The sequence below is a fragment of the Primulina huaijiensis genome, chromosome 2 (genome assembly GCF_012295235.1).
Source record: "Primulina huaijiensis isolate GDHJ02 chromosome 2, ASM1229523v2, whole genome shotgun sequence".
Classification (NCBI taxonomy): Eukaryota; Viridiplantae; Streptophyta; class Magnoliopsida; order Lamiales; family Gesneriaceae; genus Primulina; species Primulina huaijiensis.
Genome location: NC_133307.1, coordinates 205,997 through 230,449, shown reverse-complemented (window position 1 = coordinate 230,449; position 24,453 = coordinate 205,997). Strand labels below are relative to the sequence as shown.

The following is a 24,453-nucleotide window of genomic DNA, read 5'->3' as shown; positions in this document are numbered from 1 at the left end:
GTTCGGTTACATATGCCGATAACACATAAATTATATTTTACGCATATTTATGTTGTTTTATGCGATTTATGTGATTATATGAGTTTCAGTGATATTGAATGTCTCGTTGTTTATATGTTAATTTGTTTGACATATTATTTGGAATTTAGTATGGGGCATATCACATATATCATCAAGTCTTATCGTTCTTGTTACTTTTTTTTTTTTTTTTTTTTTTTTTTTTTTTTTTTTTTTTGCATATTGTACTCTTGGAACATTTTATTGTTTCGGGATCAGTGGGTTGCTTTCGAGCCCAGTTATACCTGATGCTGAAATTATGATTATCTATTTTTAGAAATATTTTTTTGTGTGATATGCTCTTTGAATCAGATATCATATGTTGTATCTATATTGTGTCTTCCTATTATAACGTTGACAGTTGTACGAAGGTCGAGTCGTGAGTATTAGACACGACACAACACAACATACATCACATACTTAGCAGGACAATTTAACTGCATCATGTTGTAGCCCGTGTGTTGTTTCTCGAGCAGTACTCCTGTTTTTATCGTACCGTGTGTTGGCTCTAGTTATTCCGTTGATTAATGAGCCCAGTTACAAGCATTGCATATTTATAAAAATAGTCCGATCAATTTATATTAATATTATCTATTCTATTTTATTAAAGTTGAGGACATGATAGTAACCACTTAAGAAAGACACCAACTTTTTCTTCTAACTTTACCCTTATATGATATTAATATTACACTTTTGTTTTTAGTTTTTAAAATTTCAACACACACTTTTATTTTTATTTTTTTATTCAACAATTCAAATATCAATTTATCCTCTCTATAATTTATCAAATTTCACTATAGTCAATCGATAATGATAAAAAAGCCCGTACACACACGCATCGCATATGCAGAGTAACTACTTTTAATTAAGTACCTTTCAAATGCTCTTTATTATAGTTTCTACTATATTTGAACCGAAAATTGGTACACTATCATATATAGCATTTATGAAAATTTTGACACATATATATGGACACAAAAAAAGTAATTGAAATTAAAAATAATGATAACATCCGATCAAATTTCAAAAATTGAACAAAATTTGGTATATTATTATATATAGCATTTATGAAATTTTCATAAAAAAATTATTGAAATTAAAAGTAGTGATAACATCCGACCAAATTTTAAATTTTGAACAAAAATTGGTACATTATTATATGTAAAATTTCTGAAATATTCACATTTATATGAATACAAAAAAATTAACTGAAATTAAAATTAATGATAACAATCAATCTTATTTCAAATTTTGAACCGAAAATTGGCATATTATGATATTTAGCATTATTTTATGGAAATGCTCACATATATATAGACACAAAAAATTAACTGAAATTAAAGATATTGATGACACCCAATCAAAGTTCAAATTTTGAACCGTAAATTGGTACATTATCATATATAATATTTGTGTAAATGTTCACACACACACACACACACAGATATATATATATATATATATGAACACAAAAAAATTAACTGAAATTAAAAGGCGATGATAACATCCGATCCAATTTTAAACCAAAAATTGGTATATTATTTTATATAGCATTTATGAAAATTTTCACATATATATGGACACAAAAAAATTAGATGAAATCAAAAAGTAGTGATAACATCCGATTAATTTTAAATTTAGAATCGAAAATTTATATGTTACCTTGACATGTCAAAACGGGTTGGCGGGACGGGCCAGCCCACCACCCGCCACAACCCGCCATTAGACGGGGTGCGACGGGCCAATCCGCCATTCTCGCGGGCCTCTGAATGGCCAACTCAGCACAACCCACCTTGGGCTGCGGGCTAGGCGGGCCGACCCGCTTATTTTTAACCTGCTTATTTTTTTAAGAAAAAAATACTAAACAATATCACAATAAACATAGAAGAAAAATATATTTCAGTCAAATAATTTCATAAAATACTTAAAAACATTGAAATAAGAAATTAAGAAAGTATCAATATAATACATAAAAAGTAAAGTGCTTAAACCAAACATGAAGATTGAGACATGGAAGAGAACAGAAATTCGAGGAAAGAGACGGTTGTAAATTTTAGAAAATATTATGTGTTCAACAATATACATAATTATCAAACCTCCGTCGAGTCCACAAAATTTCACTACGACTCGTCGGACTTCAAACGAAACCGCTTTTGGGTTCACAAACAACTGTTAGACTTAAAAATTATTTTAAGATTAATGAATAAAATTTACAGAAATTTTTTCCCTTTAAGATTCATGAATAAAATTTACAGAGATTCAGATTTTACCAGAGTGAGTGATGGAGGCGAGATCAAGGAGAAAAATAAGAAAGAAATAAGATAAAAGAGTGATGGAGGCGCATGACACTTATTCCAATGTTTATATAAAACTTAAAACTTAAAAATATAAAAATATATAAAATTCTATCCTAATCGTTTGGGCTCGACCCATCTTGGCCCGCAACCCAAACGGGCTCAGCCCATTTGGCCCGCCTCCAAACGGGCTGCTATTTTATCAACCCAACCCGCTCAATTTTTATAGCGAGGTGGGCTGGCCCGATGGGCTTGACCCAATTTGATAAGTCTAATGTTACCGTATATAGCATTTATGAAAATGTTTAAATATATATAAACACAAAAAATTATTTGAAATTAAAAAAATGATAATAACATCCAATAAATTTCAAATTTTATTGGACTATAGTAGTGATAAATTTCAAATTAAATAATAATAATAACTATTTGGACAGTCCAATTGAGGATTGTTCAGTGAATCATCACTCATCTTTATGAATGAACATCTCAATGCTCTTACCAATGAAACATGACGTTTACATTACAGATGTTAATCTAAAGCTCAAGCGACCTTTATCCTTATTTTAGGCAGCTGATTCGACTAAGAACTTGTTTAGAATATATGGTACACTTCCTAATGAGTTTCATTGTTTTACGTTGAGAGGCAAACCTCATGGTACTTTTTATATATTCAAGGACTTTATTTATGATGTTAACATGTGTATACAGATAAAGTAAATGCCATAATTGGATAAAACCGTAAAATATTATTTAAATAAAGATCGTTTTTACATCGGAGTAAATAAAATACATGCAACATGTTTCGTATGTCTCATAATTTCATGTCCTTAATGTGTGATGCAACCTGGTAGTATAAGATCTATTTTGTGACTTTCCTTTTGTAGAAAAACATGCTATATTTTAGTAGAAGAACAGCTAAAGATATTTTCAGGTTGAGAGCTGACCGATGAACACCGAGCTTTTAGCTTGACTAAATCCTGAAAATTTATGTGAAGAAAAACATTGAGCTTTTAGTTCGTGCATTTTTTTGAGGGATGTGCAAGCAGCATAGGTGCTTTCGCGCTCTTAAGAAAGTGTTCTATATGCTTCATCGTTCTTATTCAAGTTCAAAGCAATGGAACTTGCAAGTGTTCTATATGCTCCACCTAAAGGTTTTGATTTATTATAATCAAATGGTGTTGCGATTCGTGGGAGTTCTTGTTAGATTTCCATTCAAGTTTCCCAGTAAATACAACCCATTGGAACTTGTCCTGTAATTAGGACCTAGCTCTTTGTTCAGTTATTTGAGTATGACATGGGGAAAATGGAATAAAATTTTCAAAATGCGGTGAGCGTATAACATGGAATGAAAAAATAACGATGCCCTCTAGTCTACCAAGCATTTCATGCCACCAAAACGAGCATGTGACGAATACACATAGTAAGTAATAAAAAAAAGTAGGTAAAGAAACATATCTCAACTTGAGGTTGAATAGCGTTTATTAGTATGGTAAAAAATGGAACCAATTACTTGATAAAAGAATTTAAGTTAAGATCCTAAAATAAGGCACCCAACCTATTTAGCTGCACAAGTGCTAAAACATCAAACGAATCCCAATGATATTGGATGTGCCACCCTCTCATGGTTCGACCTAGTTTGTGCAGCCTTCTCAACACTTGACTTCCTTCAAACCAATACCAAAGTACAAGAATGTCGGATCAGTTGAGCCATCCTTGTAGTAAGCAAACACGAGGGAGCTATCATCATGCATGCTCTCTCCCACAAAGCTACAAAAACAACATAAGTAGATGTATAACACAGCGTCAAGTCACCACCAGCGAAGTTATCACGAGAAAACCATCATTTTCTCATAGAAGCAAGTAAAAAATCAAATATATTATGCATCAGAATCTTGATAACCTTTAAGGCCTAGAAGGGGGTAAAAAGGATGAAACTAACTACTGTTTTTTTTTTTTTCCCAAAGTCAAAAGTCGTTAATGGAAAGAGAGAGCTTGATGGACAAGGCCATGCTCGGGTATACAAAATTTTTTTTGAATCATATTAAAATTCTATGGAGAAAATAATGACCGAACCTAGTGCTATTACTTACAATTGCAGGTCTTTGAGCTTCGACAGCAAAAACTTAGTAGCCCCCTCAATGTTCTTCTTGAACAGCTCTTGCTGCTCACCTTCAAGCTTGGGCGTCAACAGCTTGATGTACTTCTTGACGTACGCTACAAACTGCTTCTTGTCAAAAGAAGGTTGTTCCTACAAAAGTATTTTCATTGAGACCAAGAATTGCCACAAACTCCGAATTTCCCACAAATAATACAGCCGAGCGAGGTACCTGAAGTCTAAACGTGTTAACAACGTCAACTACTTTAACAGCTTGGTCATCAACACCTTCGTCCTCTTCACCACCTTCGGCAGAGGGGTTTGCACCAATGTCCACATCACATGCACCCTTAGTGACCCACTAGGATTCATGAAAAATTTACAAAGTCAAATCTTGTATGAAACACGCACTTGGCTAAGAAAGCATAATTCAAAAGCAAAAACAATCCATAAATATGACGATGAGTTGCATATCACGAATCGTAAGGATGAGATTGGAGAAATCTAACCTTTCCCTCAACTTCCCAAAGGATCCCATTCTCAATTTCTCTGTACAGAAATGAGTCTGAAAGAAGTTCATCACCTGAAAAGGGTATATTGTATGTTCATGAAAAATACAAATTTAGGAAACGAACAGAAATCATACACCAGTTTACATCTTTAACACGTGCTGACAAAACTCGGCAAGAATGCATGAAACATCCAAGAAATTTACCAAACATAAAAGTTGTGAACCTTTTTCCTCTCAGAAAATCAACTTTCAGAACGAGATCACATGAAATTAAAACAAAAATCTCACGAAAATACGGATCGGTCTGACATAATTGTAAATAAAGCATTACCCTTTCAAGCAAAAATCAATTAAAAAAGTTGGCTAACTATATTCAATAGCTGAAACACGAAATCGCCAACGGAGATATACAAGAACCCATTCATAAACAATAGATAAAGAGATATAGAAGCGANAGAGAGAGAGAGAGAGAGAGAGAGAGAGAGAGAGAGAGGCAGGCTTCGGAGGACGAGGAACAAGACTCCAAACAGGAAACAAATATTATATATNAGGTGGGCTGGCCCGATGGGCTTGACCCAATTTGATAAGTCTAATGTTACCGTATATAGCATTTATGAAAATGTTTAAATATATATAAACACAAAAAATTATTTGAAATTAAAAAAATGATAATAACATCCAATAAATTTCAAATTTTATTGGACTATAGTAGTGATAAATTTCAAATTAAATAATAATAATAACTATTTGGACAGTCCAATTGAGGATTGTTCAGTGAATCATCACTCATCTTTATGAATGAACATCTCAATGCTCTTACCAATGAAACATGACGTTTACATTACAGATGTTAATCTAAAGCTCAAGCGACCTTTATCCTTATTTTAGGCAGCTGATTCGACTAAGAACTTGTTTAGAATATATGGTACACTTCCTAATGAGTTTCATTGTTTTACGTTGAGAGGCAAACCTCATGGTACTTTTTATATATTCAAGGACTTTATTTATGATGTTAACATGTGTATACAGATAAAGTAAATGCCATAATTGGATAAAACCGTAAAATATTATTTAAATAAAGATCGTTTTTACATCGGAGTAAATAAAATACATGCAACATGTTTCGTATGTCTCATAATTTCATGTCCTTAATGTGTGATGCAACCTGGTAGTATAAGATCTATTTTGTGACTTTCCTTTTGTAGAAAAACATGCTATATTTTAGTAGAAGAACAGCTAAAGATATTTTCAGGTTGAGAGCTGACCGATGAACACCGAGCTTTTAGCTTGACTAAATCCTGAAAATTTATGTGAAGAAAAACATTGAGCTTTTAGTTCGTGCATTTTTTTGAGGGATGTGCAAGCAGCATAGGTGCTTTCGCGCTCTTAAGAAAGTGTTCTATATGCTTCATCGTTCTTATTCAAGTTCAAAGCAATGGAACTTGCAAGTGTTCTATATGCTCCACCTAAAGGTTTTGATTTATTATAATCAAATGGTGTTGCGATTCGTGGGAGTTCTTGTTAGATTTCCATTCAAGTTTCCCAGTAAATACAACCCATTGGAACTTGTCCTGTAATTAGGACCTAGCTCTTTGTTCAGTTATTTGAGTATGACATGGGGAAAATGGAATAAAATTTTCAAAATGCGGTGAGCGTATAACATGGAATGAAAAAATAACGATGCCCTCTAGTCTACCAAGCATTTCATGCCACCAAAACGAGCATGTGACGAATACACATAGTAAGTAATAAAAAAAAGTAGGTAAAGAAACATATCTCAACTTGAGGTTGAATAGCGTTTATTAGTATGGTAAAAAATGGAACCAATTACTTGATAAAAGAATTTAAGTTAAGATCCTAAAATAAGGCACCCAACCTATTTAGCTGCACAAGTGCTAAAACATCAAACGAATCCCAATGATATTGGATGTGCCACCCTCTCATGGTTCGACCTAGTTTGTGCAGCCTTCTCAACACTTGACTTCCTTCAAACCAATACCAAAGTACAAGAATGTCGGATCAGTTGAGCCATCCTTGTAGTAAGCAAACACGAGGGAGCTATCATCATGCATGCTCTCTCCCACAAAGCTACAAAAACAACATAAGTAGATGTATAACACAGCGTCAAGTCACCACCAGCGAAGTTATCACGAGAAAACCATCATTTTCTCATAGAAGCAAGTAAAAAATCAAATATATTATGCATCAGAATCTTGATAACCTTTAAGGCCTAGAAGGGGGTAAAAAGGATGAAACTAACTACTGTTTTTTTTTTTTTCCCAAAGTCAAAAGTCGTTAATGGAAAGAGAGAGCTTGATGGACAAGGCCATGCTCGGGTATACAAAATTTTTTTTGAATCATATTAAAATTCTATGGAGAAAATAATGACCGAACCTAGTGCTATTACTTACAATTGCAGGTCTTTGAGCTTCGACAGCAAAAACTTAGTAGCCCCCTCAATGTTCTTCTTGAACAGCTCTTGCTGCTCACCTTCAAGCTTGGGCGTCAACAGCTTGATGTACTTCTTGACGTACGCTACAAACTGCTTCTTGTCAAAAGAAGGTTGTTCCTACAAAAGTATTTTCATTGAGACCAAGAATTGCCACAAACTCCGAATTTCCCACAAATAATACAGCCGAGCGAGGTACCTGAAGTCTAAACGTGTTAACAACGTCAACTACTTTAACAGCTTGGTCATCAACACCTTCGTCCTCTTCACCACCTTCGGCAGAGGGGTTTGCACCAATGTCCACATCACATGCACCCTTAGTGACCCACTAGGATTCATGAAAAATTTACAAAGTCAAATCTTGTATGAAACACGCACTTGGCTAAGAAAGCATAATTCAAAAGCAAAAACAATCCATAAATATGACGATGAGTTGCATATCACGAATCGTAAGGATGAGATTGGAGAAATCTAACCTTTCCCTCAACTTCCCAAAGGATCCCATTCTCAATTTCTCTGTACAGAAATGAGTCTGAAAGAAGTTCATCACCTGAAAAGGGTATATTGTATGTTCATGAAAAATACAAATTTAGGAAACGAACAGAAATCATACACCAGTTTACATCTTTAACACGTGCTGACAAAACTCGGCAAGAATGCATGAAACATCCAAGAAATTTACCAAACATAAAAGTTGTGAACCTTTTTCCTCTCAGAAAATCAACTTTCAGAACGAGATCACATGAAATTAAAACAAAAATCTCACGAAAATACGGATCGGTCTGACATAATTGTAAATAAAGCATTACCCTTTCAAGCAAAAATCAATTAAAAAAGTTGGCTAACTATATTCAATAGCTGAAACACGAAATCGCCAACGGAGATATACAAGAACCCATTCATAAACAATAGATAAAGAGATATAGAAGCGACATAAATCCATTAAAACAGTCACAAAAACTTGGTTTACATCTCACGAAAAGCCTAAAGACGATCAACGAAACAAAAGATAAGATCTTTATAACAGGAAACATATGGAAGAGGATCATGAAATAGTATTCAACAGACAGACCAAATAAACACCGAAACAACACACAGACCCAATCCACCAGAATTCACAAAAGAACCTGCGAGTAAATCTTGATAGACCAACATGGCTGCAAATATTTAGCTCTGAATAAATAAGAGACCGAATATATATATATATATATATATAGAGAGAGAGAGAGAGAGAGAGAGAGAGAGAGAGGCAGGCTTCGGAGGACGAGGAACAAGACTCCAAACAGGAAACAAATATTTGAACTGCCCAAATTACTCCCACGTCGAATCCTTCCTTGATTATTTCCTTTTAGAGTAACGTGTGGGGATTAAACGAATCTTTTCCAACTCATTTGAAAGATATTTAACTTGTATTAAAATTCGAGCTCAACTTTTAAAATATTTGAAATTTTTTCTATGTCAAATTATTTTGTTCGTTTTAATATTTTATCAATTAATATAATACAATTATATATTAATAGATATATTTCGAACTTTTTGAATTCATTTTTGAGATATGGTTTGAATGACTCACGGAAGTCAAACTCAAGAACTGGATTCGAACAAAATGTTTTAAATCTCTAGAGTTTGAATATGACAAAATCGAAACTAGAAAATCTCGTTCACAACTTTACTTGGAAGCCCATTACTTATATCAACAATTAATTTTACAAAAAACAATTTATTCTAATTACCAAATAAATAAAATATTATTGAAAGATTATTAATTTTTAATTAACTTGATTATCAGCATGATGATTCAACCATATATTTTGGGATGATTGGCTTATCAGTTATCACATAACTATATATAAAAAATATTAGGTTTATTTACATGTGGAAAGTTTTAATTGGTTGACTTTCGAATAGTTAATCAAATAATTTTTAAAATGAAGATTATCCCCAACCTCGACCATCTCTCTGTCGGTTTACTCGACATATTCTTATAATATGAGGAATGAATGACTAATGACGTTTCGGAACAGAAGAGAATACAAAAAGTAAGCCCCTTTTCTAATTGATGATTTTGTGTATCTTTGGATTTCTGAGTTGTAATCATCATTGTGTTAATCGTTTATATGTTAAGCACGCATTCTTGATTATTGAATCGGTATTGGCAGCTCCTATTCTTCTTGTTACTTCATTTTATAATCTGGTGATCATTTTCCAATTTAGTGAGATCCTGATGCATTCTTATTTTTACTTTTTATTAGGTAATCATTTGGACTTGCGGGAAAGTCAGCACCTTTGATTTTATTGATTGATTCGTGAAGTTGATGAACTTCACGGGGCGTTGGATTTTCTAGGTTTTGAACCTTTAGATTGAATTTTGTGAACTTTTCTTGAAATTGGTTGGCTGTATTTTTTTTTCTTTGGCCTTTTTAAAAATTTTAAATCAAGGAATTGTTATGGATAGCAACAAGGATGAGGCTTTGAAGTGCTTTAATATTGCTCGGGAGGCCATCGCCGCTGGCAATAAACAAAGAGCACTTAAATTAATAGGGATCGCACGCCGCCTGAATGAGAATTTACCCGTGGATGATCTTTTGGCTGCATGTGAAAATCTTGATGCTCCTTCTGTTGGTGCCTCTAATCACATGGAGACTGTCAAGAGGCCGAGAAACAATGTGGGCTTAGCTGATGGTGGCGGGGTTTCAAATGGGGAGAGGAATTACACGGAGGAGCATGTGCAGTTGGTTAGGCAAATTAGGACTAAGAAAGATTATTATTCCGTTCTTGGCGTGGAAAAGAGCTGTTCTGTGGAGGAGATTAGGAAGGCATATAAGAAGTTGTCTCTGAAAGTTCATCCTGATAAGAATAAAGCTCCGGGAGCTGAGGAGGCATTCAAGAAAGTTGGCAAGGCATTCAAATGTTTGAGTGATGATGACTCGAGGAGGCAGTATGATCAGACGGGTTTTGTGGATGAGTTTGAGTATAATCAGCAGAATAATGTTATGCAAAGAAGAAGGAGAACAGGGAATGACTTCTTCGATGACGACTTTGACCCCGATGAGATATTTCGGGCTTTCTTTGGTCGGCGTGATGCATTCAGAAATGCTCGAGTTTACAGGACTAGGACAACTGACGGTGGTGATCATCACAGGGAAGATTTGGGTGATAATGGACCAAATGTTATGCTGCTTCTTCAGTTGCTACCGTTTTTAATAATCATTCTGCTTGCCTATCTTCCTTTCTCTGAGCCGGAGTATTCATTGCAAAAGAACTATTCGTATCAATTCAAGAAAACAACGGAGAATCACGGAGTTGAGTTTTTTGTCAAATCACCTGAATTTGATCAGAATTATCCTATAGGAAGCTCTAGTCGACAAGACATTGAAAATAATGTGATCAAGGACTACCAACACATGCTTGGACGGTATTGTCACATGGAAATGCAGAGGCGTCATTGGAACAGACACTTTCCAACTCCTCACTGTGACAGGCTTGAAAGTTTCACATCATGAAGGTTAAGGTTTTTCTGTCTCTGCATGTTCCGTTGAACTGTACTTAGTTAAATCTCGAACTGTACTTAGTTAAATCTCTGAAATTATAACAGTCTTTTACCAAAGGTTTTTGTTTATGTTCTCTCTCTTATTTAATATAGCTATACAAAATATGGCTCCCTTAGAACGAAAATTCGAGCTAATGACGTAGCTATTGTAGAACGTATCAACAGCATTTTACTCTGCAGTTTCCTTAAAAAAATTTGAGCCTACTTTATAAGCTGGTATTACCCTGCACTTAAACAACGTACTTCTGTAATTCATGTGATTTAATTGTATTTGAGTAATAATTGGAATAATAGTCACTCATCTTCATCCTATATCCAGCTGAATGTTTTTACTTTAGGTTTTGCTATACACTAGAGTTAAAATTGTTACACACATAAATTTTTTTGAAATTTTGATTTTTTGCAGTAAACTGGAAATTATCCATCTCTAAGTGAAGTTATTCCTTTGTTTAATATGCGGATCTTATAAATGAATGCATCGACCTTCAACATTTTACTTGCACAAAGCCTTACATGTCTTTATGGAAGCGCCTTTACAAAACAAGAGTATTTGACCAAAAGATAGGGACCATGAATCTACTGCTAACATTCAGCTTTTCTGGTTGTGCCTTTCTTGCATCTGGATCAGAAACAGTGTGAAGGAGGTTTGTGGCCTCAACAGACTCCATGATATTTTTATCTTTTATTCACAGTTATTTGTGTTGCAATCATAAGCAATACCGTGTACTGAATTCTTAGCATATGATAATTGAGTCAAAATCAACATCGTTGATGACAACTGCTAGATGTTTTAAATCATGAGCTTTGTGATCTCTTTCTACCTAAAAGATGTTTAACAAACACGTCTTTTCCTGCATTTTCGTGTACTCTCTGTTATACTATATGTCTCTCTAAGATTTGCTAACTTAATCTGAATCTAACTCCAAGAAGATGCGTGAATTATATGAGATTCAACAGTAATCAATATATTCGAAATATTTGGTGGTAAATTTAAGACTCCCAACTGCGTGGACAGAGAAAACATTTTGCTTTCCTCGTTGCCGTTGAGTATTATGATCCTATGACAAGAGCAAAAGCAGAAGCGTGTTGCAAATTTCCTCAAACTGCTGGAGCACGGCAAAGATTGAGCTAGATCAACTTGGTCACATTGCTTCCTTCTAATTATTCAGGCCTTGTGTGAAATTATGTTGAGCTCAATTAGATGGTAGTAGTTAGAGATTTTTACTTGGCTTCATTTAGCATAAATTTCATACAGGATAATTGAAGGTTTCTTGCCAAGTTAAATACTTCACTGCCATGCTGTGTGGAGAGAGGGTTTCCGGATGGAGGAACTGTAGAGGTTCTACTTCGAATCCAGAAACAATGACTAGTAGAGAGGTAGAAGTGTTGATGTTTCTCAGAATGTTTGCTGACATTGTTATCCAAGTGAAGAGCCATTAATGGTGTTAAAATGTTGACTAAAGTGTTGCCTTCCAGTTTTTTGGCTCATCATATTCTTTGTTGTTTGTTACTCAAAAGTTAAAGATAAGAGGAAAGGAGACTGTTTTATGGCAGAGGAATGGAGACTATTATGCTACTTTTTCACGGTCCGGGTGTGGGACAAGGGTTGGTGTAAATGTTTGTTTTTTCTTTTTCAATGAGCGTTATATATTTTCCAGACAGACGGGGGGAATATGTGCTCGAATATCTGCGCACAGAATCGTTGGATACTAATTACAAAAGGTGCAATTAACCGGGGCATCAGTTGGTGTAATTCATTGCCATCACCGTTGATGCAATACAAATGACAAGAAAACAACCACAAAGTTCCTTACTTTGTTAGCTAATGGAAAGGTAATCTAACCCTTTTTACCAATAGATGCACAACGGCAACCATCCTATCAACTATTTAACCCTTTTTACCAATAGATGCATGTCATAATAACAGGCAATCTCCTCCCGATTTTTGTTTTATATTCAACCGATCATCTCCTTTTAAAACAAAAAATGTGGAGTCCATCGATGATTTTGTACCAGTGGGAGCTCATGGACTCACCTCATAATAACAAGAAAATGTTGACGTATTCATGCATATTCAAATCTTACACCAAACCCACAACAAACATACGACAACTAAAACATCACGAGTGATGAACAGTGAAACATAGCCACACATGGATGGACTATGAATATACTCATAAATTTTAAACTTTTTTCTTCTTCTCACACTCAAACAGCCAACAATGAAGGGATTGCAGCCAAATTGGAAGTGGCATTCTTAATCGAGCCAGTAACACTTTTACCCGTAGAGGGCTGCTTGCCAAAAGCTCTCATCGGGCTAGCCAATGCCCATCCCCAACTTCTAATTCTGCCATGCGAAATATTTACCATTGATGAATGAGTTGCAGAGATTGATTTATCCTCGGTTGAAGACGATGAAGAGGATGAAGGGGTCATAAAACCACTGAAAATCCCACCACATTTCACTTTTTCATTGACACCAACTTTATGAACTGAGGAAATTTTGGGCTTCGCTTCCCTCTGAGATTCCACTCTGCGGAGGGTGCAATCGCCAAAGCCAGTTGAAATCTTCTCAAATAAATCACCTGAAAAGCTCCTGCTCCCACAACCAACAGATCTAGATCTTGAAACCTTTCTGTTAAATGCAGCCTCATCAGGGCTACCATCTTCAGGTTCATCCACATCAACGAAGTCTTCCTTTTTCTTGTCCCTTGATGAACTACCACACATAGTTTTAGGTGTCGCGGATGAGGAGTTCAAAGGTTTGGAGTGTATTGTAGTTGTTTTGTTAGTTGAGAGCTTCGGCATGTAAAGGAATGACAAGAATTTTGTCATACGAGTATGATCTTTAGGATGATTTTCAGCCAAGAAATGCACACCTCTTCTAGGAGTTGTTGACATACTTCTCCTGAAAATGAAGCTGTTGGAATCTGAACATGCCATCGTTTCATCTTTCTGCCTCCCGTGGGTCAAAATAAAAGGCAGTCTTGACCTCCTAGCAGTGTCGTAGCCAAGAAAGCTACTACCCTTACCTCTGGAGGTGTCCATGTAGTTCAGAAACTGAGAATGAGCCGATGAATTCGATGCAAGACGGCGGGCTTGAAAGATGGCGGCTCTGCCACCTGTAGAGGCGATGCTACCACGACCAAAGTCGGATCTAAAAGAGGGAGTTGAAGAAGAGGAAGAACACGGTACAACAGCTACAGGAAATGATGAAGAAACAAGCTTTCCAAGCTTTTCTTGAAGACAAAAGGCACAGATCCCACCAGGAGTGCTGTTCTTGTACTGATGGTTTACACATCCCATGTTTCCTTCTCCCAAATCTTCATGCACAATTTCCATCACCATTAGTTCTCACTCCAAAATCTAGAAAACCCAGATTAAACAGATTATTTTTAGGAACGGGCCTGCTTGTTTTCTCCCCTCCCTTGGCATAAATCTCAAGAAAACTAGAATGCATAAAAAATCACGCTAAGGGAGAGGGGGGAAACTGGTCAAAGGAGAGTGTCAATTAATGCAGAAAATGGGTATTAAAGTAAGCAGGGAAGGGTCATTTATGAAGCGAGTTCCCAGAACCACGTGGAAATCGAAATAGTTTATAATTAAGCTGCCAAATGAACAAGACAAGGCAAGCGAACCCTAGCTGTCTGTTAGTGGCAGGCCAATGTGACTTGTTTGGCATCAACTATTTACTTCTCTAATTTTTTTCACCAATCCTACCAAACGCAGCATATCTTACATCTTTTCACAGAGTCAAACAAACCAAGAAAGAATCTTTGGTTTAAATGTGTCGCTAAAGCCAGGCAGATAACAGAATATAATTTGAGGAAGAATGCAGAAGGGTCTGGTCTGCTTAGAAAATATTCATCTATGGATTGTTTGAATTCTTGGCACCATCGAGAACCCACCCCCGAGTCGTATCATGATAAAGTACGATCCCAGAATCAAAACAATGTCATTCACATGTACAAAACAGCAATAATAATAACAATAATCATAAAGCAAATCCAAATTTTGAATTCATTATCATTGCCGTTTACTTTATTTAGCCCTTCTCAACTCTAAATCTAAACATTATAAAAGCATCAGAGAATATCTAAAAACTCGATGCCCAAATAGTGAATCATATGCGTCAATCCTAGGCCCATAAATCAACCACCTCACAAGCGCGACTTCGCTGGATCAACAGTCAGACTCTGCATAAACAGACCAAACTTGTCAGTACAACGATCTCCAGTACCAGATTTGACGTCAACGTGAAATGAATACAATAATCAAAACCAGACTGCATACGCAATCATGATTTTGGGGGGCCGTAACAAGGTGGAAGATGATAAAAATAGCATCATAAGACATGAGAATTCTCACCAAGGGATTCCCCTTTGCAGCTCGTCCAGCCAAATAAGAGCAGGGCTTGAAAAATTCTCCATATGAGTTCGAATATTCCTCCAGCCTCGAACAGATGTATTTTGATCCAAGAGTGTCGGCCCAAAACAAGATCCCTCCTCTGTCCATGAATAACAAGAAGGAATGTGCAAAAACAACCTTAAAAGGTGATATCTGAACCATAAGGTGGGAGCAAACCTGTAAGGAGGAAACCCCATGCCCATGACGGCAGATATGTCGAGATCAGCAGCCTTGAGTGCGATGCCTTCGTCCAGTACCCGACAGGCCTCATTCACCACAGGAAAGAATATCATCTCAATGATATCTTTATCTTGTAAGTTTGTTAACTGGATGCGAATTCAATCAACAGATTTTGAGGTAAATATAAGCGCTCAGTTTATATTCATGAGGTGAGATGAGAGGACAACCTTCGGGTCGATGCTGACACCAGATATCTCCCTAGCCTTCTCAATGTACTTCTTGAGCTCTGGATCTGGAACAGCTTTCCGCTTCTCGTCATATATATAGAACCCTCGTCGAGTCGTTTCACCTAAAAGAAGCACACTGTGAATTTGTAAAACAAGAAACTCATTGTTTCTTAGAATCCACAAACGTGTAATGGTTGATTGATATTTGATATAGATTAAAAGAAACATGCACCTGCTCTCTTATCCTCTTGCATGAGTGGAATCAGCATTGACTTGTATGTCCTTTCAGGAAAATTCAAAACAAATTGTCCCCCAGTAGCGACGGCAACTCCAAATCCAACAAGGTCACACAATCTAAGGACAACATTATCCAAACCATTAAGCCATCATTGCATTAATTTATCAAGCTAAGTAGTGCCATGCAGCACATTACCTGAACGGACCCATTGGCATTCCAAATTTGGAGATGGCTCTATCTATCTTGTAGACATCTGCACCACGGTCTACAAGTAATAAAGCAGCTTGAGTGTAAGGAAAGAACATTCTGTTGACAGCAAAACCAGTGCAGTTTCCGACCACAACTGGAGTCTTCTTTATTTTCTTCCCAACATCGAGTAAATCTACAATTGCTTGGGGAGATGTTTTCTGTGTGCGAACTATTTCTAAAAGCGGCATCACATGAGCTGGACTGCAGGAATTACGGAGCTCACATCAGTGCAATGTACAATGGGGAATTAATTAAAAGATTACGCCAATTTTCACCTGAAAAAGTGGGCTCCAATGATACGATCCTGGGACTTGGTCTTTTCCCCAATCAAGTTTAGATCAATAGTAGAAGTATTACTAGCGAGAACGCAATGTGGAGGGCAATACTTTTCAAGATCTGAGAATATTTGCTGCTTCAAAGCAACGTTCTCGATGACAGCCTAGTCAAATGACGGCAAAAAGAGAACACAAGATATAGACCCAAAAAAGAGCAGAGAGTCATAACCAATGCTAACTCTTAAAATGTCTTAGTTCACCTCTATAACCATGTCCACATCTCTAAAGCTTTCATAATCAAGTGCACCCTTGAGCAAAGAAAGAGTTTTTTCAAGCTTCTCTTGGGTCATTGCCCCTTTCTTGACCCGGCTTTGCAAATTTTCTGAAAATACAAAAACAGTCAAATTAATATATATGTAATTGAGAGGAAATCAGCAAAGCCGGATATCATATCTAGAGCTTGGCCCAGTCTCACCTTTTACTCTACCAATACCAGCCTGTAAGAACTTATCGTTCACTTCCTTTAAAATAACTGGAAAATTACTGAGAATCAATGAAGTTGCTATTCCAGAGCCCATAAGCCCTCCACCTAGGATTGCAACCTTCTTTATCCGCCTTGGTTTCAAGCCACTATCTGTGACCCCTGGAACCTGTTTGTAAGTAGAAAGAGAAATATAAATATATTAAAAAACTTGGTTTGGTAACACTAAAAGCTGATATATTTTAGTGAATAAACAAGATAATCGTGTGAACACATGGAACTCAAAGACGAACTCTGATCACAAACATTTTGCAATCTGCACCACATATGTTCGGTTTTTAAGAATAGAAACGGGGTTCTGCAGAATCTAATCCCAGTTCTGACAATTGAAAAAAATTCCGCAACATGACAGGCACTAATAACAATAACTCTTGAACACAAAATGTCTGTGTTGAAGGATGTATTTTAGTGAAACTGGGAACTCTGATAAAACTAAAATATTTCAAGGAATGTATGCCATAGAATGCAAATATTAGCTCTAATATTATAAAAAACCAAAATTTTACTCCACCTTTGTGGTACCACGCTGGGCAAAGAAAATATGAACCAAGCTCTTGCAAGTATCCGATTCCACAAGAGTTTGGAATTCTTGAGCTTCCTGCCGGTATAGATGCTCATTCATCTCAGGTCAAGGTTGGACTAAGATAAATTTATTAAGTGATGAAATGGAACCGAACCTTCAAGAGCCCAGCATGAGCGCCAGCGACTATGCCTTCCTCAACAACGTCAATGCAAACTAGGGGGTGTGCGAGGTTCGGAGCTTGTTTACGGGTCTGAGCTCGAGCAAACTTAAACATTTCCCTGGCTTCACCGAAAGGTTCCAACTTTTCAGTCTTGTAAAAACTGTTGATCCAGGGTTTTTTAAACTCCAAAATGTCAAGAGCCCATCGACGAGCAGTATTTACTAATTCATCAGGTGAAGCAATGGCATCCACAAGGCCTAAACTTAAGGCATCCTGGCCTTTGACAGGTTGTGATTTCTATGCAAATACAGATATAGGATAATATCAGATGTCAATCAATACTATTGAAGCTGAAAACCACAATACCAACTGAACTCACAAAAACGAAAGCTTACCAGCATCATTTCAAGGGCCTTGGCTATGCCAACAAGGCGTGGCAGGGCCTGTGTTCCTGAGAAAATAAATCAAAATGAGATTGTGTGAGAAAAAGAACATTTAGTCACATCATGAAACTTCATTTGAATACTCCAGCCTCTCGTTAGTTACAACAGACTCATGTCAACCAGAGGCAATGATCAGCATTTTGGTATCCACTCAGATCCATTAGCCAGAAGATCTGGCACAATAAGCTTGATTTAGAAGTGAAATTCTCAACTTCATGTTCAAATGAATATCGTTCAACTATATCTGGAAGTAGATTTCATCATAGTTCTGCTACTCGTGGGGATAATTACAGATCCCGATTATCCCTTTGAACAATGGTAATTCCCACAATTGCGGGCTTCTTATATGTTACAAATGAAAAAGACCCCCCACAAATAGGCATATGCAACAGAATAATGCTACACCTCCAAATCCAGGTAATATCCCAAGCTGCAACTCCGGTAAGCCCAATTGAGCATTAGGAGTAGAAATACGTGCATGACAGGCCTGAAAAAATGATATAAAAGGTCATCTCTATTCGACAGAATGCTTCTATGAACTGTAAACAATGAACAGAACTTACCATTGCAACTTCTAATCCTCCACCCAAGGCAAGACCATCAACAGCAGCCACAGAGGGTTTTTTTGCAGCTGAAAGTAAAGTCGCGGTCAGTTAAAGAACAGCTAGAAATACCAAAGAAGATACACAGCGTGCTGGCATGTAACTAGATAGTTAGAATGACAAAAATCTGAACAACATACCTGCCACAATATTGCTGAGAATATCCAAAGACACAAAACCGGGCTTCGGTGCTCGAACTGTGATCAAACACAAACACAAACACACTAGCACTAGCTCAGAAGTGATGTCAAAGCAATAAAAGCAAAACAAGACAAACAATACATCATACCGCTTTTATCGTGAATTTTTCCAAATGCACTTATATCAAAGCCACCAGAAAATTTTCCTCGTGCACCTGCTCAAGTAACAAATAATGCTCTCTAAATCCTTGATCCACTGTGCCCAACATCAAACAAAATCTCAGTGTTTACCTGTAACAACAATTGCCTTCACATCATCCCTTCTCAACGCCTGTTCATAATTATCTTTTAAGCTGTCCAACACTAAAGATATTACAGAAAGAACGGTTAACATTTGCCCAGAAATAGGAAATCAATAGCTAAATGCAATCCAACTTCTCAACCCAGTGATCACATACAAACTCACGTTTCCTCGGCAGTGCCTCCTAGAGTAGCAGAACAAGTATTAAACAACTCTATTTATGCGATGAATTCGAAATACTAACAACTACTCCAAGTACAAAAAACTAAATACTTATCGATAATACTTTTTCTTAAATCTCAAAAAAGAAAATCGATATCATAATCAGGGAATTGAGAATATCAATTATTGTCAACTAAAGATCCAAGCTTTTGTTTTACGCAACAAAAAAAACATCAATGAAACTCTTGAACAACAAAGATCAAATGAACAAGAACAATACAAAGAACCCATGTAAGAAGAAAAAAGGAAAAATTATCCCTTAAGCAGAAAAAGATTGAACGAAAATAAAGACAATTCAAAAGACCCAATAAAAGAATCAAGACTTGTCTGAAATTTGTAGTGAGATCGCAGTTCACAAATAATACCATCAAAAGATAGAGAATTGACAGGAGGATTGAGGAGGGTGATTATGGCCACCCCATCAGCTCCCACATCAAGCGTCGTTCTTCCCTTTGAGCTGTTCATTTTCGGTTTTTTCTGGAATAATAATATTTCAAGGCTTGAAGAAAATGGAATGGCTAAGTTGAAATATATTCAGTGTGAAAAACAGAGGAGGAGGAGGAGGTGTCGTGACGACAGCGTTAACATTGACGTTGGAGTGCGTTCTGGATATACATTACACACATATTTATGTCGGCTGTATGTATATATCCAGTTTGGAAGACCTCTCAATCCACGGGGATGGGCCGCATCACAAGCGATCGTAGAAAAATTGTCAATTTTAATTTAATAATCTGCTGGCCCATATTCCCCAGGTTCATATTTCGAGGTGATCACGATAAAATCAGTAAGTGATAGATAGGTTTAAAGTCTAAATGAATGCCAAAAAAAATCAAGGTTGAATGTGACTTAGATTATGTGAAGATCTAAAGAATTAACACACAAAACTATGAATTAAAAACACATTCAAGTCATGAATTCAAAGAGAAATTTGAAGAGTCAGAACAACATGTTAATGGTGTTTAAGGCCATTAAGAAGGCCATAAACATGGTTGTCATGGTAGCCTTTTCACCTCACTTCCATGAGCATATAAATAGTGGTCAAAGGGTAGGAGAAATCACACCTTCCAGTAGCATTTCAGCAACTCATTCTTGTCCACTTTCGAAGCACCGCAGTAGCCGAATTCTTGTCCGGTTCGACGCAGTCCAGCAGCTTTCATGTCCGAATTTTAGTTGTCTTTCCCTCAAATCTTTGAAGATTATCATCAAGTAAGTGAGTTTTTGTTATACTTTTACGTACACTTGCATTTCATAAGTGTACTACTTGATATATATATCAACATACTTTTTTTCCGTAAGTATGTCCACATTTGCTTAAAAATACATTATGTATATTTCTTGAAATTCGATCGGCATGATATATTCGTTCATATTTGTTATGAAACTCCTTGAACAATTTGTTGTTTGCTATTAGTTATAATATTTGAAAGCATGTTTGAAATATTTGAAATACACTGTAATGATTCGAATTAGAAATGGCAAAAAAATTCCGATATTTGATATGTTTTGTTTAAGACCCTGATGCGGTGGGTTATAATAACCGTTCTTTTGGCCTCACCCCTTAGAGGAGTAACATATAGGAGACTGATCAGTAAACCATGGAAATAAGATGATTTTCAGTGCTATGTTTATATTTTGTTCGTATTCGGTCCAACATGCTTATTATTGAAATTATGATAATGTATTCGTATAATTATAACCTTGATATTTGTTATGCACGATCGACCCCCATTTACTGAGTATTTTTCCAAATACTCACCACTTACATTCCCACCCCAGATAAGAACGAGGAACAAATCGAAGATAAAGAACAAGAATACCTTTGGGGATGATGATGAACCCAATCTAATTCAAGACCAGTCTTGTCATTCTATCTTTTAGTTATATTATCGTGTATTACGCTTCCGCATTTCTTTGTAATCGCATTGTAAAGAAGATTATTGATTTATGTAATAGACTGGCTTTTGGCTATTTGATGTACTATGCGGCTTGTTGTTACACGATTTTAAATTATTAAATAACGCCGATGACATGTCTCGATTTCGGGGCGTGACAAATTAGCCATATTTGAGCTTATCCTCGATGCGAAATTATAATATTTTAAATTTTTTTGACTCGCGTTAGAGTTTATCTCGAAAAATTCAAATTTATTCAAGAGTTATTTGAACTATCACTCAAAATGTCGAAACATATTTATACAATATATAATATATTTATCAAAAATATCATGAAACGCCTTTATCCGGAATGTATACATCATCATGACTAACATGCAATAATAAATCTTAAATAAACCAAATACATTAATCATCAGAGTAATCAGACTAAAATCCATAACCAGTGGAAATCATAAAATAAACCATAATATCCTCACATCAGCGGTAAACCTGAATAAAAATGTTATACAACCAAATCGAATGTTTGTAAATAAACCCGAAAATAAAACAATCGTTGAAAACCTCATCTGGAAGTACCGGTCTCCTCTAGCCACTACCATGTCCGTCTTGGCTGTTCAACTTGAGACATTCCCCATGGAAATAGGGTGTCCACGATAAAAAAGGACATGAGCGACTTAATCACCCATTACGTAATGTATGCGTATACAAACTTATATGTGCATGCATGAATAATGAACCGCTGATCAAAGATCAAACTAAAAACTCATGCTCAATCTATGTCTAGGTGCTTGAGTGTGTAGTACACTGGTCCGTCGAGTTGGTAGGTGCCTCCTACATTCCTGTCAAGATCTTGGACATGCAATATCTAGGGTAATAGTGGTATGTTGGTCCATTGAGTTAGTGGATGGCTCACAATGCTTGAAATAAGGTTGAACGACCCTTACTAGATCAAGGCTTATCTTAATGAATAAACTCTCAACATGATATGCAAATGTCATATATATATCATGAAAAATAAACATGTATCACATGACAAGTAAAATGCAACACATAAAAATGCATATTCAACTCGATATCTTAGTCATTACTTACGCACCTCTAAATTATACTGGAAAAACTGGATGTCTACTCATTAATCCTAACATCAAATAAGGTAACATTACTAACTTTCTAGATTCTCAAGCTCATCTCTCTAAACATGCTTTATAATTCTTATCTACTATCCCCCAATTAATTAAGTTCCTCGTATCATACATTCGTTTGTAGTCGGCCATTTGGGGATGATAGCTTCGTAGCTCAATTCTCGTGTTTCCGACCAATCTGAGAGCACTTTGCAACTTGTTGAACCTTTGAAAATAACTGAAAATATCTAGAATACTATCAATATTGAGAGAGAATATTCGATTTGGTGCACTTGGAAATGAATCTAGCATGGCCTATTTATAGGTTGAGTTCATAAAATCATAACCGACTTCTGCCTTACGTGTCATGTTCTCTTTGTCACCTCATCGGACGGTGGAGATCGGAAGGTCTGAACTTCTTACGTGTTTTTGCTCATTATTGCTTTGTTGCAGTTCGGAAGGTCCGAACTCATATTTGTACGGTCCAACCTGACCGGTAGTTCCAAAATTTGCTTCGGTAGTTCCGAGATGCCTGTTGAATAAATATTTCAATTTGTTTTAGTAATGACATCTTAATCATGTTTAAATGATAATTTATTGGGTTATTATATATTAAAACTCGCAAAGTATCAAAAAAACCTAATTAAAAATCAAGTTTGATTTGAAAAATATTCGAACATATTCGAGTTGAGATTGAATTCGATAATTTCCTAATAAAAAATTAAATATTTTTCAAACCGACTCAAAAGTTTGCGAGTGGACTCAATTTGTTTGCATAGTTGCACCCTAGAAGATGTGAAAATATAATAATATAATTAAAATATCAATTTTTAGATCCTCCTCGAGTTTTGATATATTGGATTTTTAGAAAAAATCAATTGAAAATAATAATACTAAAAAAAGTTCAAAGGGTTTTCCAAAATAATATGGAATTAGGGAAAAAAATCATTCTGTCAATTGAATCATTAAAATAACCAAACCAAATCGGCAATTTACAAAAACCATTAGCACTGGATCATGTGACAACTCACAAGTTAATTACAAGAATTTTCAAGTTTAGAGGAATAGATGAACAGGATGTGCATTGTTGAAGGCTTATATACATATATTCACCAAAAGATGAAAATTGTGAATATGTCATATCATTTTTTGTCTCCATAAATCTTGCTTGTACATCACTATTACCAAATACGCCCAACATTTGTCAATGCTTCAATAGATAGATGTATTGCAGATTTAATTTTTCAGAAATATCTCATCCAACTATAAAAGAATAATAGCAAAAAACAACATAATTAGAATTTACCTCCATTCTTGCATGTTTTCACTGTTATATGATTAAATAATTATTTTAAAAAATAAATTTTTAATTAAACTTTAATGTAATTATATCAGGGTGTATTTGGAGAGATGAATTTGAAATCTATGAATTTTCGATTATAGTTTTATCGTTAAAAATTTTAAATTCATAAATTACTTATTTACACATTAGTTATGTAAAGTAGAATTAATTTCAAATGATATCATTATTGAGTGAATTTGAAATTCATAATGATTAAGGTGAAATATTATATAAACATACAAGAGTGGATTTGAAGTTCATGATTTTTCTTCTCTAAAATAACAAAATACATTTGAATATATTTAAAATTTATCGATCAAATGAAGCTTTAAATTTTAAACCAACATAAATATGTATAATGCGACATTCCTGTATAAACAATTTCATAAAAATCATAAAATTAGATTTTCATACTTGTCGTGCATAATCGTAAACGTAAATACTTTTACGTAGAGTTTTGTTCAATTCAAGTGGCTCATACACATAAATCATTTGATCAAACTAAACCACAGTACTGGGCCGGCAGGGATCACCATAGCTCTTGGACTGGATGTCCGCTTCCTAACATAACATAATTCCTCCGAAGATGTTTGAGAGGTCCCCATACATGTTATCCGACTTCCAA

The 24,453-nt window shown here is 35.6% G+C and overlaps 5 protein-coding genes across 6 annotated transcripts; 1 reads left to right on the top strand and 4 right to left on the bottom strand.

Annotated features, from left to right (window-relative positions):
- Positions 1-3,726: 3,726 nt before the first annotated feature.
- On the bottom strand, positions 3,727-5,051 carry LOC140970625 (translationally-controlled tumor protein homolog; the record flags this gene model as incomplete). Its single annotated transcript, XM_073432441.1, has 4 exons — positions 3,727-4,121; positions 4,445-4,602; positions 4,682-4,810; positions 4,959-5,051. Coding segments are annotated over 4 exons (498 nt in total), but the record flags the coding sequence as incomplete, so codon positions are not given.
- A 1,604-nt stretch (positions 5,052-6,655) lies between these two features.
- Positions 6,656-8,756, bottom strand: LOC140958643 (translationally-controlled tumor protein homolog). Its single transcript, XM_073416167.1, has 5 exons — positions 8,537-8,756; positions 7,886-7,959; positions 7,609-7,737; positions 7,372-7,529; positions 6,656-7,048 (listed from the first exon to the last, which is right to left on the bottom strand). Exons 1-5 carry the CDS (start codon positions 8,562-8,564, stop codon positions 6,931-6,933), a joined length of 507 nt encoding a protein of 168 aa, XP_073272268.1. The 5' UTR covers positions 8,565-8,756; the 3' UTR covers positions 6,656-6,930.
- A 569-nt stretch (positions 8,757-9,325) lies between these two features.
- LOC140962473 (chaperone protein dnaJ 49-like) lies at positions 9,326-11,757 on the top strand. 2 transcript variants are annotated; one of them, XM_073421406.1, is made up of 3 exons: positions 9,326-9,448; positions 9,662-10,914; positions 11,366-11,757. In XM_073421406.1, exon 2 carries the CDS (start codon positions 9,857-9,859, stop codon positions 10,910-10,912), a length of 1,056 nt encoding a protein of 351 aa, XP_073277507.1. In that variant the 5' UTR covers positions 9,326-9,448; positions 9,662-9,856; the 3' UTR covers positions 10,913-10,914; positions 11,366-11,757. The 2 variants fall into 2 exon arrangements, with proteins under 2 accessions (XP_073277507.1, XP_073277513.1); XM_073421412.1 differs by having other exon boundaries at positions 9,662-10,920.
- Positions 11,758-13,001: 1,244 nt separating this feature from the next.
- On the bottom strand, positions 13,002-14,700 carry LOC140962469 (uncharacterized). The gene has a single exon (XM_073421393.1). It carries the CDS (start codon positions 14,305-14,307, stop codon positions 13,168-13,170), a length of 1,140 nt encoding a protein of 379 aa, XP_073277494.1. The 5' UTR covers positions 14,308-14,700; the 3' UTR covers positions 13,002-13,167.
- A 236-nt stretch (positions 14,701-14,936) lies between these two features.
- On the bottom strand, positions 14,937-20,097 carry LOC140962462 (peroxisomal fatty acid beta-oxidation multifunctional protein MFP2-like). The gene is made up of 18 exons (XM_073421385.1): positions 19,833-20,097; positions 19,236-19,307; positions 19,094-19,159; positions 18,945-19,001; positions 18,766-18,833; positions 18,608-18,689; positions 18,155-18,210; positions 17,754-18,056; positions 17,588-17,674; positions 17,011-17,185; positions 16,796-16,917; positions 16,536-16,699; positions 16,207-16,461; positions 16,006-16,127; positions 15,774-15,895; positions 15,544-15,692; positions 15,328-15,466; positions 14,937-15,155 (listed from the first exon to the last, which is right to left on the bottom strand). Exons 1-18 carry the CDS (start codon positions 19,930-19,932, stop codon positions 15,120-15,122), a joined length of 2,175 nt encoding a protein of 724 aa, XP_073277486.1. The 5' UTR covers positions 19,933-20,097; the 3' UTR covers positions 14,937-15,119.
- Between the last annotated feature and the right edge of the window lie 4,356 nt (positions 20,098-24,453).